At 41.0% G+C, this 19020-nt stretch overlaps 1 protein-coding gene across 2 annotated transcripts; it reads right to left on the bottom strand.

Annotated features, from left to right (window-relative positions):
- Nucleotides 1-434: 434 nt before the first annotated feature.
- On the bottom strand, nucleotides 435-14519 carry Nop56 (Nop56 ribonucleoprotein). 2 transcript variants are annotated; one of them, XM_080277402.1, is made up of 11 exons: nucleotides 14446-14519; nucleotides 13784-13988; nucleotides 12647-12801; nucleotides 11220-11428; nucleotides 10040-10227; nucleotides 7718-7941; nucleotides 7316-7493; nucleotides 4732-4908; nucleotides 3840-3913; nucleotides 1987-2160; nucleotides 435-1431 (listed from the first exon to the last, which is right to left on the bottom strand). In XM_080277402.1, exons 1-11 carry the CDS (start codon nucleotides 14446-14448, stop codon nucleotides 1234-1236), a joined length of 1785 nt encoding a protein of 594 aa, XP_080133528.1. In that variant the 5' UTR covers nucleotides 14449-14519; the 3' UTR covers nucleotides 435-1233. The 2 variants fall into 2 exon arrangements, with proteins under 2 accessions (XP_080133528.1, XP_080133527.1); XM_080277401.1 differs by having other exon boundaries at nucleotides 3840-3922.
- Between the last annotated feature and the right edge of the window lie 4501 nt (nucleotides 14520-19020).

A 19020-nucleotide genomic window follows, 5' to 3' on the forward strand; every position in this document is an offset into this window, starting at 1 on the left:
ACCACCCAGTGTAAAGTCCTCCACAAGCAGAAGGATGAGGAAAGAAAGACAGAAGAGGGAATGTAAAATCACATGTAGGCAGAAGGAAGAAGAAATAATGAAGGAAAGACAGACAGAAGAGGAAGGAAGGACGAAAGGAAAGGGCAGACACTCAAACCAGCAATACATCAAGTGAGGATGGTGAGCACCCCCACCTACCTGTGAGACCACTACAAATTATGGGTTGTACCTTATGATAAAAAGGTTTCTTTATATTTTACTGTATACTTTCAAACTATATATACTGTACTGTATATGTAAAATTTGATACACATCCATTGTGATGGTTTTACTCACTGAAATGCATACACATAACCAGTTTGTACTGACCAATACATGTGTCGGTCAGCCCTCTTCAGGTGGATTCAGCCTGATATGAATACTATACATGAAGCAGTGAGTAAATATATTTGCCTCAGACAACATCAACGAACTCTTGATTCACCACTTTAACATACCTCCAACTTCAAGCAAAAATGGAAAACTGTCAACTTCTGTATATTGTATCTCAGTCTCACTGTCTACTAATGCAGTATATTTATGGTTTTTTGATGCCATGACCTTGTACAAATCCAAAACTGAAGAACTAATTATTAATTGTATGGACTTTTTTTTTTTAATATAAAATACCTAGATATAGCTAACATTAAAAACATGTAATGCACTGAAGGAAAAAAAATAAATAAATAAAAAATAAATGACTCACAAAAGACTGGGAATTGTAAAACACTGGGAGCTCACTATCTCAAAATCTGTTAGTTTGAGAAATGCGTAACTGGGAGATAATTAACTTGCATTCAACTCTCTCTTAAAACATTAAGAAAAGTCTGTCACCACCATTCTAACATCATCTCCCGAGTACAGAAACAAGGAAAGGTAAAAACAGTAACAGCCAATCCATTTTACCACTTATGAGGTGTAAGGAGACTAACATTAGCCTGCCGTAATCCAGTACTAGGGAAGATGACCAGCCTATCCCCACTGGTGGCATTACATGATTAAAATGCCTCCAGCCACCTCTTGGGGATCAAACATATGAAGAGCTACCACAGGGGTTTTCTAACCACTAGACCACCAGGTGTCAACAAAAAGAATTAAGAAAATTAGAACCTGGAATTTACTGAGAGGTGCTAATCCTAACAATTACTCTGAGAAACAAAGGCTCTGCTGTATTATACATGTTCCACTTCTCAATCAGACTTCTTGTTCCACTTGGTGCTTCTTTTTCTTCTTCTTCTTTTTAACTATTTCTTCTGATCCTGCTGCTGGCACCTCCATCTGTGTCTCCTCCAGTGTTCCATTTATTGCCTCCTCCAGCTGCTGCTGCTTCTTTTTCTTTTTCTTTTTGGGTGTCTCTGCCTCTCCTGCCACCTCAACCTCTCCACCATTCACCTGGAAAAGTATTCATAGAATAGTGCTGGAGGAGAGAGATGTCTTCACAGTGGCACTGATACAGCTCCCTCACCTCCCACCCTATCTCTCAAAAAAAAAGTTGGTGGACTGCAGAAGGAAAACTTCAGCCAGCACTCAACCATGTTCACATTCATGAGCTTGGGGCAACAAAAACAATTTTTGTACAAAAGTCTACAGCAATTAGTGTCAAGAGTATTTCCATTTGCTTGTATTTCTGACTCAACTATTCGTCTTTATTTAGCTGTGATGTGTTTGGTGGTTGTGTAAGTGATAACAAAAACACCCTATTTATGGACAGGGTAGCCACAAACCAAATGCCTCCATGTCAGTCTGTCATCATCCATCAGGGTGACCTCTCCAACTCACACCCTCCTTCCTCATACACTTCTCGATCCCATCCCTCCATCTCATCTTCAGTCTCCCCTCCTGCCTCAATCACACAAACTCTCCTAATCATTCTTCCACTCTGCTTTCTCTCCACATGATTAAATAATTTTGGGGAACACAACTTAAGATCAATAAAAAACACAGCACCTGCACTGCTTCCCCATCCATTTCAACATCCTTCTTCTTTTTCTTTTTCTTGGGGGTAGTTGCTGGTTCTTCCACTGGCTCTGGTTCTGCTGCTGCTGTTACCGCTTCTGCTTGCTCCATTAAATGCTTCTTCTTCTTCTTTTTCTTCTTCTCCCCCTGCTCTTCCTCAACAGGCTAGGAATAATATATGAATGCAATAATAATTATATACAAGAACTGTTATCACTAAACATTTTTTTAAATAATTTTTTCTTTACGGATGCATTACACACACCTGCATAATGGTGGGGGGAAATATATCTGGTTTCAGCATCATAACACATTTACGGGTTTCACAAATGATTAAAAAATTGGGGACCTGCCTACACCTTTGTGATCTCTGATTTAAAAATAAAGCTGTAAATACTAGGTTTGGGTACAGAATGTGGTGAATGTTTTTGGAATATATGACAGAGCCATGATTCTGAGGGCTAGAATGATGAATGAATGGAAGCATGGCCCATTGGATTGGGCAAAATTTGGGCTGTCTGGACACTGTCACTGGCGTAGTTACCCCAGTAGCGAATGGGTGAAATAGAAATAGGATGATAATGAAAGGAGATACAAGCGAGCCTCAAGAACAGTAAATCATTTTACTTATCAGTTTTGACACCTGTAAGGGTAAACCCAAGCGGTCACTTTTGCCTTCTCAACTGATAAGACACCAGTTGTTTTTCTCACAATTTACGCAGAAAGTTCCTCTTGTCCTTGAACTGTGGGTGTGACATAATGTGAGAGGAGCAAAGTAGGGATGTTTGCCAATTAGAGGCCTAAATGGCGCTTTCGTCACGATCTTGATGGCACGCAATTGATTCTGTCTGAAGTGTATGAGGCCCTCATTGGTAGCAGGTGGCTCTATTGTTTCTGTATGGACAGAGATTATTTTTGAGACAGCCTAGTGGTTAATTAGCTGAGAAAGGCGGAGTAAGTAACCTTTATAAGCTCCAGGAAAGTGTGTAGAGACAGATTTTTATCTCATTTTGTACACACACCCCTGTACACATTTTGTCATTTGTACACATTTACTGTCACATTACACTTTTGTCACATTGTGTTGCACTTTTCCCCAACACTACTCAATACGTGACTTTGATTACAAAACACACTGTTTGTGTACAATTTCCCATTTTTGGTTCACTCCTCCATTTACACTAGTGTGTGATTTATATCTGGATTTAACCTTCGAAGTCTCCACGTTTCCTCAAGCTTTGTGAGTACTTAGCTTCCACTGAGTGTACTTTGGTTAGGTAAGAAATAACTTGTTTTATATTTGTATCCTGAGGCCTATGTGAATCCTCCCCTTTTGTAAAACGAACCCTGGTTTCTTCTTTGGTTGTGTATGTTATAGTGTACAGTAAAGTTAAGTTAGTTTTCTTAAGCTTTATCTTATCCCTTTTGGTGCTTAATTAAGGGTTAAGAGTGCACCGTAATATACACCCCATAACAACACTGCTACTCCTCACCCTACCCTAGGGGGGAAAAGGAGGTCCGGATGATGATGATGATGATGAACTTATTTGTTCAACTGAAATTGTTCAATTAGGCTTCTGAATGACATAAATTTTGAACAGCCAAATAAGAATGTGTCCCCCCAAACTGGTCTAAAGTAAACAAAACATAAAGTTGTATTAGAATGAACATACATTAAGTCAGGCTAGGCATAATATACATAACCACCATTCAGTAACAAAAAAGAACTCCAAATATTTCCTTTAGCAATGTCAAAGGGCTGCTGCTTGCCTGCAGCTGATAGGTCTACTCAGCCAGACAGATTAGAGTTGATCAACAACAAGCAATGTCACTTATATTCTCACCACCTCAACTGCTTCTACTGCCTCCTGAGCTTGTTTCTTCTTCTTCTTTTTCTTTGGTGGTTCTCCAGCACTGGCTGCGTCCCCTGCAGAAGATTAGGGACACATCATCACTCCAACCCTGAATTCTCAACTAAGAGATGGTGTGAAGTATGATTCATTCATTCATTCATCTAATCCAGTGTTGCCCCATAAGAAGTGTAGGAACCCTGGGATAGGCAAGTTGGTCCTGACATTTAAGATGAGAATGACCAGCCTCTCATCCCTAAGTGACATTATGTAAGCAATAAACCCCAACAACCCCTTGGATATAAACCTGTACCAACTCAATCCGATTGGAGTACCTTAACTGCCCACTAAACCACCAGGTGCCATGATTTGGTTATATGGTTACCACCCAGCATAGTAAATGGTTACCTTGTTACTCAGTGCAGAGTAGTCACCCCCCCCCCAAAAAAAAAAAAAATAATAATAATATAAGGAAGGATGGAAAGGAGGAAACAAGAGAGAAGAGGGCAGGCACCTGAGAGCAGCACTACTTCGACTGAGTGGATGGGAAGTGCCCCAACAACCACCGGTTAAAAAAAAAAAAAAAAAAAAAAAAAAAAAAAAAAATCTATTGTGGCTCTGAGCTCATCTGAATGTAAACTTAGTCAACTGCAGGCTAAAGTTGCTCTTCTGCACTCCACACCTTCCTTTCTTAGGATGGAGAGGGAACTGGGACACTTGTATAACTGGGCAATGGAGTCGCTCAGTCAAACAGGTGCAACCATGTCAAGGCATTCTTCTCCAGCACTGCTATGAGGATAAAAAGGTGTAATAGGCAAAATAAACAGCTGAATCAGAGGCAGTTCAAAGCCTCTTATGCCACCAACAAAAGAGGCTAGTAACCCACCGCTGACATCCAGCTGATCTGCTTTCCGTTTCTGGGAATTCAATCGGTCAATGTGCTCCCCCAGTGCCTCGCTCATCACTTCCACGTTCTTGCGAGGCAAGGTACCAGTCTCGTAGAATTTTAGGCGCTCTTCCACCTGTTCACGCAGACGCTCTCCAAACACTGTCGTTAGGGTCTCTGTAAGGAAGTGAACCATGTATTTTACATTCCTTTTACTTTAACTCAGCCAACAATTATCCATCCATATTAAATATTTTGCTGCAATACAAGATTAATACCACAGCATGATGCTAATCACAAAGAGGTGTTACCTGGTATGTAAAGGCTGCAGAACTATGACATTTGTTCTGTCACTGAGCTATCTAAAATAAGATGCAAAAGTGAACATTTGGGACGAGTCAAGGTAGAAGAACCACAGCAGAAATTCTGCAGCAGAGATGAATCACAGATGAGATTCTGGTTGAGTCCTTGTGTCACTCTACTTTGCACTTCTTTTGCACATCTACCTCTCTTTTCTATCACTATACCCAGATATTTGAACTCTCTCACCAATTCCAGTCTCTCTCCATTCACTGTAACATCACACTGGAAGTCACTTTCTCTCTTGATTACCATCACTTTACTCTTTTCTACATTTACTCTCATGCCATGATGCTCACTGACATCAGCAAAACTGCACTAGTCCACCAGGTTCTTGTTTGGTATTTGCAAGTAGCACTGCATAATCAGCATACAACAAATTTGAAATATTCCATCCATTACCAACACCATCCCTCTCCATTACCCGTGTTTTTACTTCTCTCACCACCCTATCCATGTACTGTATATACTGAACAACCAACCTTTTCGCACGCCCACACTGATCGTGAACCATTCACTCAGATGCCCATTTACCCTTAACCCCTAGCAGCCGGAGGTGGATCAACCTATCCATGTCCCAGAATTGGGCTATTTTTTGGAATTTCAATTTTCCATAAAATATTTTTTTCCCATTACAAATCAATCACAAATGACAAAAAACACACCAAAAGCGCGTACTCACTCTCTGTTGCCGTCTTTCAAGGCCACACTCTCCCTATGCAGGCCTCCCACCACCCTCCACCACGCTTCTCTCCCCACAGCTTGGAAGCTCTCTCACCCCTCCCCCGCCCCATATCACCCCCAGCCATCGTCACCTCGCACACCACACAGGCCATGACAATACTTTAAGCTAATTTGGCACGCTAGGAAGTTCAAACATGCCAGCGAAAAATGAAAACGTCATATGGTGTGAACCGTAGTCTGTCGACCGCACGTCATAATAATGACATGAACCGTCACCTAGGAGTGAAAAATGCCCCACTACCATCATAAAAACTCTTGAGGGCACCTAGTGGCTTACCATCTACACCATACATGCATTAAACCCTCTACAATCCTTCTCTGTCTACTTTGTTGTATGCTTTTTCCAGATTCATAAATGCCATAAACACCTTATAGTGTATCTCAGGCTTTCTTCACTATCTGTCTCATTGCAAACAATTGATCCACACATAATCTGCCACTCCTAAAGCCATCATGTTCATCATTCACTAGGACTTCTAATATCTTTCTTTCTCTATAATAATTTTTCCATATACCTTCCCTACAACACTCAATAAACTTCTATCTATCTATTGCCAGATGCCTCAATCCTGCTTGGGGTGGCCACAAACAAATCGCCTCCACGTTGCCCTGTCCCCCGCCATTTCACTGCCCTGCTCCCAACTCACACACCCCTCTCTCATATACCTCTCCACCCCATCCCTCCATCTCATCCTCGGCCTCCCCCTCCCTCTTCCCCTCTCCACCTCACTCACATACACTCTCTTTGTCAGTCTCTCACCCTCCATCCTCTCCACATGGCCAAACCACCTCAGTGTGTTCCTCATAACGCTTCCTATCACATCCACATCCAATAAACTTATGCCATGATAATTCTTGGACTCACTTCGCTCACCTTTATTTTTGTAGAGGTACAATCACAGCCTTTTTCCACTCTACTGGCACAGTTTCACTCATACAAGCACTTCATTCCGCTCTCTCCGCAACACTCAATGATCTCTGCATACGCCTCATCAACCCCAGCTGCTTTCCCATTTTTCTGCCGCTTCATGGCATTCTTCACCTGTACGAATGTCATATTCTGGCACTGCACTCCTTCTCTGAACACCCCCAAAATCAATCGTGTTATAGCCGCTCTGCTCTCTCTACTCCCACTATCAGGCTTTCAGAATATTCTTTCCACATAGTCCTTACTTCATCCCCATGAGTTAATAATCTACCACTTACATCCTTCACACTTTCACATCTCTTGGCGCTGTCACGTCTTCATTTCCGCACCTCTTTCCAGAATAACTTCCTATTTTCAGAGTGGTTTGCATTCATTTTTCTTCCTAGATCATCATTTACCTCCTCCTTTTTCCTCTTCACTAGTCTTGCTCAATATATTCAGTTCTTATTTCAACTGAACCCGTCCTGTAACATCGCATAGTTTAACAGTAAATAATTTATAAGACTGGGACAATACAGCTTGTCTCCTCGCTAAAGGCCCATCGCCACTCACCTGAGAAGCAATCTATCCTGGTGGCAATGGAGCATTTGTTAGCCAGGTAGCGAGAGATGCGTCCCTTGTTAGCCGTACCAGCCCGGCCAATGAAACTGGAGTGGAAGATTAGGCCGTACTTTGGGGTGTTGCTCCGGGTTTTGATGGCGCGGAAAAGTGCCTTCTCTGCCCCAAGGATCTGTTCAGGAATTATTCAAGTAAGGGTTAAGGTTTGTCAAGACACTGATATAATTCAATATACCTCCCCTCCATGCAAGCTTATACTTGAAAAGAATATCAGAAAACAACCCTGAGTTATTAGTCATGAGAAACACAAAAGAAATTTAAGGAAAAACAAGAGCTTACTGGCATGTAAATTGTCTGCAAAATGAACCTACTAAAAGAGAATAGCTACTACTCTACCTGTACAGTGGAGGCTGGGTATTTGGCAAGGTTGGTGAGTGAGCCTGCATGTGAAATCAGCCGGGCACCCACCACCTCTCCAATCAGGGTGGCCAAGTTGGGTGCCACCATGCTCATTTTGGTCTTGAGGTACTCAGCCAGCTGCTTGCGATACTCTGACAGGCTGATCACCCGCTTGGCAAACCGCTCAATGTTCATCAGGTCAATGGGAGAAATGTCCATACCTATGAGGATAAGGTTCACTTAGGGACACATAACAGATGTTACGGGAGGCTTCACACAACATCTTCCTTGGTGATAAGCTTTATAAATCATACATTAGCCTTTTCTTGTAAGTGTCACATAAAAACACCCAAATTTCTTCGTCACATAAAATCAAACATCTCACAGTGATATACAGATAGTAATGAAAGTTTTGGATTTAAAAAAATAATAATAATGATAATAAAAATAAAAAAATATGAGGACTGCCAGTACAGCCGCCCCAAGAAGTGATGGCAGAGTTACACATTCGGTCACTCTGCACTGCCATACATCCGATGAAAACTTAGTGAACATAAAGTAAAAATTCTGTGCCTTCATGTCATATCAGATAAAATATATATCATGCTAAGAATCATGTAAAATGAATAACATGGGACAATGATATATTAGAAGTGAACACTCAAGATACGTTTCCTGACTTGAATGAACGTGTGATGTATTACTCCGCATACAGCATGCAGTATAACCCAGTGTTCCTGATGTATTTGCTTCCCAGGATTTCAAACACGATGCTCTAGTTATGAGGACCAGTTGAGGAAAATTTTTGTGACTAAAGTACACTACCCTATTTTCATTTCAAATGCTAAGGTGATTATATAGCAACATGGATGCCACAACAATGAAATTATTCTTAGTTACGATAACCTACCTGTGGTAGCAGCAAGACCATTCTGTCTTTTATTCCTTAGCTTTCCCTCACTTATAATAATTATAATTTGTTACTTCATCCACAGTTGATGCTAAATCATTTTCAGCTGCAAGGAAATATGGTATGACAGATTTTATTCTTTTCTCTTACACTAGGCAATAAAGAGGACCAAAACATGAGTTAATATGCTCTTGCAATGCAAAAGCACATAAGGTTTGCTCTATCATGTAATATCTTTAATTTTAAATAAATGGCTCTCCTGCTAAACTGAAAAAGATTTGGAAGTTTTGAACTGTGATTTGATTATGAACCTCTGCATTTTATTACTCTTGGCAACTGTTTAAGCACTGAAGATACTAGGCTATGACACAAGTTGGCATTCTCCGAGGAGCTCTGACTCTCAGCAAGTTTTCGAGGTTTTTTCTTTACATTTTTTGCACTGACAGTCCTCTGGCTTATGTTAAATCTTCCACAATTTTTCTTGATGGAAAGCTTACCAAATGCAGTGCAATAACTGCATATCTTTGAGTAAAAGTTGTCTCCTTTCTTGCATGCTGATCGAACCATTTAAAATAGCCTACTAACTTACGCCGCCTTCCTGCTTTCTGTTGTTGTCTGTGGAGACAACAGAAATGGATATAAATTACTTTTAATTATTCCCTAGTACTGAAATGGAACTTATTTTATAAATAATAATGATGTCATGCTGCTTTGGGTGTCTGCCCTTTCCTCTCTTCCTTCCTTCCTCTTCCTTCTGCCTACGGATGACTCTATACTGACTGACAAGCCAAATGGTATCCTGTGCACCAGGAAACCATTTACTATGCTGGATGGTAACCATATAACCAAATTATGGCACCTGGTGGTTTAGTGAGTAATTAAGGTGCTCCAATCAGATTGAGCCAGTGCAGGTTTCTATCCAAGGGGTGGTTGGGGCCTACTGCTCATGTAATGGCACTCAGGGATGAGTGAGGCTGGTCACTCTCATTTTAAATGTCAGGATCACCTTGCCTAGCCCCGGGCTAATACGCTCCTCATGGGGCAAAATAGGATTGGATGAATGACTGATTTTGATTGTTTATTGAAACTCTTTTCTTGACAGTTTTATACTACTTTAGAATTATTGCTTGTTACCATACTAGATTTCAACTCTGCAAATTATTCCTGACTGCCCCTATGCGATAGTTCTGAGACTTCAATTAGTTTCTTTTAGGATTTTCTATTATCGTAACTAATGCACTGCTTCCTACAATTTTAAAATGTACGGTACTCTAGCAGTTATTTATTGTTTTCTCTAACAATTTTACGTAACGGGTTTCACCTTGTTATGCTGTAAGGAAAAGTGTGTGCATTCACGGATTAAAATCTTCTGCTGTCACTCCTTAGGCCAACTGTACACTTCAGCTTACCCATGGACATCCTGGAAGCATCAAGAATAGCCTGAGCCTTAGCCGAATCCATAAGAATTTCCTCCAGTTTGGGCAAAGACTCCTCTGTGAGGGTATGGCGGTCCTTGATGAAGTATGCACACAGGCTGTATGGGTAGTTCTCGGGCACCAACTTGGCCAGCTCAGGGAAGTGATAGGAGTACCATTCCCTGTAGAACCAAAGTTAGATCTATATTTAGGTAGTAATAAATACTATACATACATCTATGTAGACAAACAGCAAGACAACATCAGGAAACCATTTACTACACTGAGTGGTAACCACATCATAACCAACCTGGTGGTTTAGTGGGTAATTAGGGCGCTCCAGTTGTATTGAGCCTGTGTCGGTTTATATCCAAGGGGTGGTTGGGATTTATTGCTCACATAATGCCACCCAGGGATGAGTGAGGCTGGTCACTGTCATCTTAAATTGACAGGACCGACTTGCCTAGCCCAGGGCTCCTACGCTCCTCATGGGGCAATGTAGGATTGGATGATGGATGGATGGATATTTATATACAGTTAAACCTTGACAAGTCGACCCTGCAGAAGGGGGAATTTCCGGTAAGTCGAACTCTGACCGTGGTGTGGCTTAGTGTTTATTCAAAGGGTAACATTTTAGTTTCTTATATTCCCATTGCTACATTGTAGTTTATTATATTCCAAGCGATACATTTTAGTTTACCTGATTGCTAAGTGAAGTAAATAAGTGCAGAACTTTATGTAATTAAGTGACTGTTGCACCCTCCACCTATGCAACCTCCTATCCTTGCCTAGCCTATGACAAACACTGAATTGTTTTTACTGTTTATTTTTACTGCTTTATAGATGCTTCTTTAATTTAGTGTTAAAATCAATCACAAATAATTTGCAACTATTGGGGGGCTAATATAATAGATTTCTTTTTAAATTAGCTATTCCCAGTTAGTCGGAACATTTGGTAAGTCGATCTACCCTACAGCCCCACACAGTTAAATTTATGAAGGGTTTACTGTGTATGTATATACCTGGTAGAGAGAGAGAGAGAGAGAGAGAGAGAGAGAGAGAGAGAGAGAGAGAATGTGAAACAGTGAATGACTGACAACTATAAAAGATTTAAGTCACTAATCTGATGACATCAGTGTGTGGTAGCAGCACCATTGTGAGGAACTGTACTGACTTTATTCGCATGGCGAAGGTGTTGACATCCTTGTCCAGTTGATCGACCAGGGCGATGCTCTGAATGATCATGTTGTCGACACGGTGGACATTAAATTTCACCTTGCCACGGGAATAGGAGTGACCCAGACCCAGCTCCGTCTGCTTCATGGAACCTGACGTCAGCCCCTTGACAAAGGAAGGCAGGTGTGTTCGGATCCCACGCAGAACCTATGGACCAGATAAGTTACAATGATACATGTGATGGGCTGTGAACCAAGCTCACAGGGAGGGCTATATGACAAACTACAGTAACAATGAACACATTATCAAAAAAATGACCTTCATGCTAAAGAAAGAGTGAGAGACTAATGAGAAGAGTGTGAGTGTGGTGAAGAGGGGGTGAGGGAGGGGAAGACTGAGGATGAGATGGAAGGATGGAGCAGAGTGGTAAATGAGAGAGAGGAATGTGAGCTGGGGAGGGGAGGGCAGCAAAACAGCAAGGGACTGGGCGACATGGAGGTGATTTGTTTGTGGCCATCCCTTATAAGATTAAGGAATCTGCCAATAAATTGACTGATACCAAAGAGTCTTACAGAGACTCATGGTACTGCTGAAAGGCTGCATGTAGTGTATAAGAATGGAATCCTACAGCAACAAGATTGGAAATAAAAATGAGAGAGAAGTATGTACAGTATATAAGTCCTGGATGAATGTCACTTTTTTTTTTTTTTTTTTTTCTTAACCCGTTCTGTGCCATGTCCGCATTTATACGAACAAACCAAGTGTCAAAATTGCTGAGTCCGCCTATATACACACTAACTCATGGTACCCCAAATTGCTGAGTCCGTATATATACGGACACAATTTTCCGCACACTTGCACAAAATTATTTGAGTATGCCCTTAGTGTGACAGAAAATGGGATGACAGACACCCGTCCTCCCCTCCCAAGCCTTATACCAACATTACCGTATATTTTAAAAAACGTGAATGTGAATATACATAAAATTAGCACGGAACCCCAAATTCCCATCACCATAGTTTCGACTGTGGCAGCATTACATACACCAAGCTGCGTTTCCATGCCACAAGTGCTCCATGCATCCACCCACTCCACACCAAAATGGACTATCTATCCACATCAGCTGCTGACAGTATCCGAAAGTAGCCATCTGATGCAAATCTGGGCGTGCTGGATCAGAACACCTTTTGGGGGCAAAAAACAGCTGAAGTGAGTGCTTTTACTATCACTAGGCTTATTCTGGCCACTTTTCAGGTCTATTCATGGGGGAGAGGGGGGAGTTCAAAAATGGCCGGCACAGTGGGTCAAACTGCCTCTCAAACCCTCAGCACCGGAGGCTGAAAAGCCGATGAAGACTCCGGCACAGAATGGGTTAAGCAGTGCTAGAAAGACTTAAATGACAAAACTAAGGCCCTTGTCTCTCACCTCTGGGACAACACCAGTGTGTGTAACAGGGTAGGCCAGGGCCTCACTGATGGATGCACCAAGTTTAGGGTCACACACACCCAACTGCACACCACCTTTCTTGGCCTTGGGCAAGTTGGCTTCTAGGAATCCACTCAGCTCTTCAGTCAGCAGCCCTGTGCACCAATGCCAAATAATTAAACCCTTTGATATGATGGCTGTTCTTGTTAAACCCTTGACTGACAATTATTTAATCTCTTCAATATGGTGAAGTCATTCTTGTTGAACTCTTGACTGTCAGTTATGTAATTCAATAGTGTTGTCTTGCTTAGTAAATTCTGACACTTATAAATCACACATATTTCAATCCTTTTTTTCCAACAGTTTCTGGCATCTGTTGGGTTATGTACCATGTTTAGTTTCCTGCCCACTGGAGACATCAGCTGTATAATAGTTATCCTCAGCAAGAAAATTTCATTAAGAGTAACTATGGCATCATTTGACTGAACAACAGATTGATACTTTAATACATTTTTCTTCAACTAGGAGAGACTTTTTGACTAAAGGAGTTTGATACAGCTTTTACTAACCATTTTATTAAAAAGGCCATACTGACACTGAACAAGGCATACATAGTCTTGCCTCTTCCAGTATGGTCCTGGGGAAGCACAAATTAACTAAATATTACTGTATATAACCAGCTTCAAAGGGTAAGATTACAAATTTCTACAGGTAAAATTCAATGAAAAATTCACTGATACTAATTTAATCCATTCAGTACTGTGATAAAAAGCAATATTTTTCAGTAAGTTCCTGGTTTTGAGACACCTAACCAGTACTGGAACTGGACTTCCACCATGGAGTCCCCATTATATTATAAAAAATGACTATCAGTATTCCACTACTAACTATATAACTAGTATGCCTATTCCTCTTACTTTACAATATCAATCACAAGGAAAAACTGTGATTAGGGGAGGAATGCCTACAGGCTATATACAATTATATATTCCATTCAGACCTAAAGATTTTCCTGTAATAGATGCCAGTCATATGGCACCGATCACAAACACCAGAATATAAGAAGAAATACAGGAGACTGAAATGGATACAGTATACATATACACTCTCTATATACAAGAACACTGCTGCACTAACCCTCTGAGATAGCATTGATGTTGGCAAGGGCTGATGCAGCTGAGGTGAAAGCCCGGAATGCCACCAGCTTCACCACATGCCGGAACTTGGATGCATCTGCCACAGCCGCCTCCACCTGCGGCAGGAACGTTCCCAACTCCTCAAATTCCTGCACCCGGAACAGCCCATAGCCAGACGCATGCTCAAATAGAACAAACAGTTGGGTCTGTGACGAGGAGAGAGAAGCACAGTCATTATCTTCTGCTTTATCCTTTACAGTTTCAGGAATAGTGTAAAGGCAAGAATCCCCCACCTCCTTACTCTTGTACCTTGCACAGGCTGTGTCTGCATACCAAGGTCAAGTCCAAAGAACCTAAAACTAAGGTATGGGGTACTGGCTAGATGTCAACAATAATTACAATTACTGGTGGCATCAATTCATGTCCAAAGTATTTCCTTATTTAAAGCCGGAAATATGACAATACTGATGAATATATGAAACTGATGCCCAGAAGTCTATCGGTCACCTAAATACCACATCACTCATGAACAAGAGACCAAACGCAGCAACAACTGCAGGACGTTCTGCTAATTATTCAACGGATAATCTAGTTTCCCCAGCACCTCCAAACAACCACCGTAATACCCAGACCTCCCTCACTCTCCCAGTTTCAATTACCCACCATTTTAGCTTATTACGGTCGTCTTCATTAAAATCTTCACTGGTCGCCTGAGACTCGCCTCTACACCATGTGGATTCTCCTCCATAAACACAACACTACCCTGAAAACCCGCTGCTGATTGGCGGTCTAAGTCTCGCCATGATGTTTCAGCCAATCGCCTCCGTGTTTACATCTACCATCAGCTGAAGAGACAAATGAACCTTTAGATGCGCATTTTATTTTCTTTTTTTTTAAATTTCCAAAAAGTTAATGTAAATACCCCAAGTCTAGGCTGTGGTATTTCGGTATGCTAACGATATTATGGCCTGCCTCCTTCCTTTGATGGCACTATATGAAAGAACATACTGTAATCCCCTCTATGATGTTCGCTATGGACAACTCTCTAGTCAACTCCTATGGCATGTTACATGATCAAAAATATATTGGGGTTACAAATCAATCTTATGCGTCTGACCTATGTTATTACGTGTAACTTGACAGTCCCCATTAACAAACTCTCCACACTGATGAAATGGTAACATTCCGTTTTGTCCCCTTCGAGGTGTAGGGGGCACCTTCCCTGGATGGCATTAAACGACTGAAAACCTCCGTAGTTCAGCTGCGGTATATAAAAAGAAACTATCGAGGCCCGTAGCTGAGATACAGAAAAATACCAGCAAAAGTTGGACCCACAGCTGAGGTAGAGGAAAATACCACCAAGATCAAGGCAGGTGAGGTAGAGAAAATTACCCAGGAAATGGCCCACGCCTGAGATTTTGGAAAATACCAATGAAATCACGGACCACAGCTGCGGTACAGGCACAGGCCTACCAGTGAGATCATGGCCACCAACTGTATAGAAAATAGGCCTACCAATGAGATAATGGCCCACAGCTGTATAGAAAAACAGGCCTACCAATGAGATCATGGCCCACAGCTGTATAGAAAAGGTAAGCCTGTCTATGAGATTATGGTCCATGGTTGATGTACTGAATGACTGATCAATGAATGAGATCATGGCCCACAACTGATGTACGTACAGAAAAAATAGGCCTACCAATATCATGGCCCAGAGCCGATGTACAGAAAAAATAGGCCAATCAATGACATCAGGGCCCACAGATGTGCGGAAGAAACATGCCTATCAATGAGATCATGGCCCACAGTTGTACACAAAATAGGCCTATCAATGACATCATGGCCCACAGTTGTACAGAAAATAGGACTACCAATGAGATAATTGCCTGCAGCTGTGCAGACGAAACAGGCCTTCCAATGAGATCATGGCCTACAATTGACGTACGAAAGAAATTGGTTAATTGGTAATCATGGTCCACAGCTGAGGCAAACAAAGAATTACAGAAATAATATATGTAGTAAAAATAAGTCTGAGATTAAGACCTGAGATAATCTGAAGACAAACAACTTCACATAGCGCCCAGTGCCTGTACCACTTCCGCCATGCTGGGCCGATTCAGCCGCACAACGTTCATCATTTTGCGAGACAAATCAAACAGGTCAAGAGCCTCAACCCCAGACTCTAGCAAGCGGACGGCCATTTTAGCAGCGAGATAACCCAGGGAGTAGATGTCCCCGCGGGCTGAAGTGCTACCGCCACCAAATACCTCGGGGGCCATCCATGGGAATTTTGGGAGTAGGGAGCGATCGTGTGGCAGGTGATGTCTTTCACCGGCCTTACACGCCAGTCCGAAATCAATTATACTGACGTGCAAATTAACACCACTGAAATCCACCATGATGTTATCGGCTTTCAAATCGTTGTGGACAATTCCTTTGGCGTGAATTTCGTCAAGTTTCCTAGCAATATTCTGCAGTACTTACACAACTATGTTTTTGGTTACGAAAGGATTTTCATTCAACCAATCATGCAGCGTAATACCTGTACAAAGAGTTGTAATAAATAATGGAAAATTATTAGCAACGGCAAACAGTGTTGGAGCTCCCCCAGCACCATCCAACATAAACAATATTTGAGCTTCATGCCAATAATCCAAAAATTTGCGTTCGTGATGTCCAACCTTCATTACCGCTACTTTGTCATTAAACAGCACTCTGTGGGCTACCCCATGGGCGCCCTTTCCCAATTCATCCAGTTTCACGGTTCGATTCATAACATTCCAATGGGTATTTTGATACACATGTCCACTAAGATGTCCTGCCCTGGGATCTTCACTAGCACCCTCCAAAACACCACGCACCCACCCAACAAACTTGCTCATTTTTGTGCTAGATACTATCACTGACTTGAAAATCACAATTACTTATCTAATGTATGACAATCACTAACCTGTCACTAGGGGAAGGTAAGGAACGCAGTGCACTGCAATCACACCCTCTTCCAATTGTGACTCGACTAAGTAAAATGACAGTACCAGTGGGCCCTCCTTTTATACTCGCTGACCAACAGTGAAAATAACCCTATACTCTTGTTTAGGTTGTGGAAACCGAAGTTGCTTATCCCGGATTCTCCCCGAGCCTGGCAGGAAAGGTAAGTCAAGGACAAAATGTTAAACAAAACAAGGAAGATTGTCGTGTGACCAAGAATATAACTGAATAAAAGTTGTTAAGTGGCCAAGCAGTTGACCATCGGTTAAAAGATAAAGAATAGTTTAAAAAACATATCTCCAACAAAACAACTCATGACAAGGGTAAAAGGATGGGTCAGAGACGATTTGAAAAAAAGATACAAAACATCGTTACGTATCTTCACTCTGCAGAATAATAATTCTGTAACTGGAGGAGGAAATACCAAATGCAGATAAAAATTACCAAGTATGAGTATAGAAGACTGAAAACTAGACTAAATATGTTTGGTTTCATCTTTGAAGGCTAAGAATTCCCAACTCCAATGACGTATATGTTTCTCAAATTTCTTGCAGATGAGAATTTAAAATTCGTTAATAAAGTAGCAGTTTTTCAAGTGTTTCCATTACATAACATCATTCTACAAAATGAAGCTAGGGTAGATAAAAACCATCATGTAAAAAGTTCTGGGCCAGTATTGCGAATTTAGTGGCGATTTTTTGATAGTATGAATAAATATGTTAATAAGTTGCAAATGAACTGCCATTTCTCCTAACTTTGAAGGTATAGGTGCACCCACTTTGAGGGGGTCTTGTCTATATCTTTGGGTCATCATTGTATTTGAGGGGGTCAAACCTCCAAACCTCTCGCATTTGGAACACTGGAAAAGATGAAATTTTTGCAAATCTACTAGGCCACTCTTCAAGTCCGCTGGACCAAAAAAAAAAAAAAAAAAAAAAAAAAAGGGAAAAGGAAAAAGAAATATATTGTAAAACAACTGTGCAAGAATATATGAAAGGAAAAACACTGCATAGCTTAAAACTGAAAATTAAGTGGAAACACAGCAAGTTTTATCCCAGCATAGTTAACATATACAGTAGTTACTATTTAATGCAGTTACTTCCGGGGCTTAAGCATCGGGCTTAAGTCACACTTGAAATTCAAAGAAATTAAGAAAAATTCGTAAAATGCAAAATCAGGATGAGTGCAAGTAAGACAAATGTAAAATCTCTGGAAAATTAAGATACTTAAGAGAAAAAATTTGTCAGGTAAATGCCCGGTCGTGCTCCAAGATCCTTTTACTTGCGAGCTCAAAGTTAGTTCTAACAATATATCCCTACTATAGCTAACTTCACTAGTGGGAAGTATATGTCTTACTTTTAATGGGATGTACAGAAAAATAAAAACTCACCCATAGCACAAAATTCACTACACAGCACTATAACTCATTCTCATTAACTGGGGGGAGGGGGGGAGGAATCTTTGTGCTTTTGCATCCTATTTCCACTGAGCTCTATTACTATTTCCTGTACCGATGTCAGAAAAAGACGTACTACAGTTGATCTGTTTTCATCTGAGAGCTAAACCACTCATGCAATTTGAATACTTATCTGTGAAGTTTTGATGGCGTGATTATAAGGTAAGAAAGTCTTGGTTCCTAGTTTAATTTATCTCCCAGTATGGCTAAATTTGGCCATTAACGGAGCTGAAAGGGGTTAGAGATCTTTGTTAAACGAGATGAAACAGACAACACAGTTCCATATTGTTTTCTTTAGCACTGACGTTTATTTCTTGTTCCAGCTCAACATTCCAGCGGCAATTTTACGCCTAGTTAGTGTGAACAGAGTGTAGTGTCTTTATTACTAACTGTACAGTAGCTGGCATTTTCCTTTAAGTTGAACATTTTGACCATTCCTTTTTACCCAAAACTTGTCTTAATTCAGCTTCATTAAGGTGCCAGTAATGTATTCTGTAGATGATTTGCTTTTATCTCACAAACACCCCAAAATTTATTCCAGTTCAGGTGGTGGATAGGTGTAAGATTGGAGGATAATTTTGACTAATAATCAAGAAGACTCACAGCTAAAGCTCATCGAATTTTATGCAACTATGACAATACTTAAGCTTGATGGTGGCTGTTAAAGTGTCAGATAAAATGAAGAGTGACCCACACAGATGTGTAAGGGTGAATGTGTAGGTCAGAATTTTATAGCATGGAAAAGTGACCCACACAACAATAGATGGTTAAATATCAAGGAAGAGTGACAGAAC

The sequence above is a fragment of the Coenobita brevimanus genome, chromosome 69, assembly GCF_032717465.1.
Source record: "Coenobita brevimanus isolate Jiangsu-jjx chromosome 69, ASM3271746v2, whole genome shotgun sequence".
NCBI classification, from domain to species: domain Eukaryota; kingdom Metazoa; phylum Arthropoda; class Malacostraca; order Decapoda; family Coenobitidae; genus Coenobita; species Coenobita brevimanus.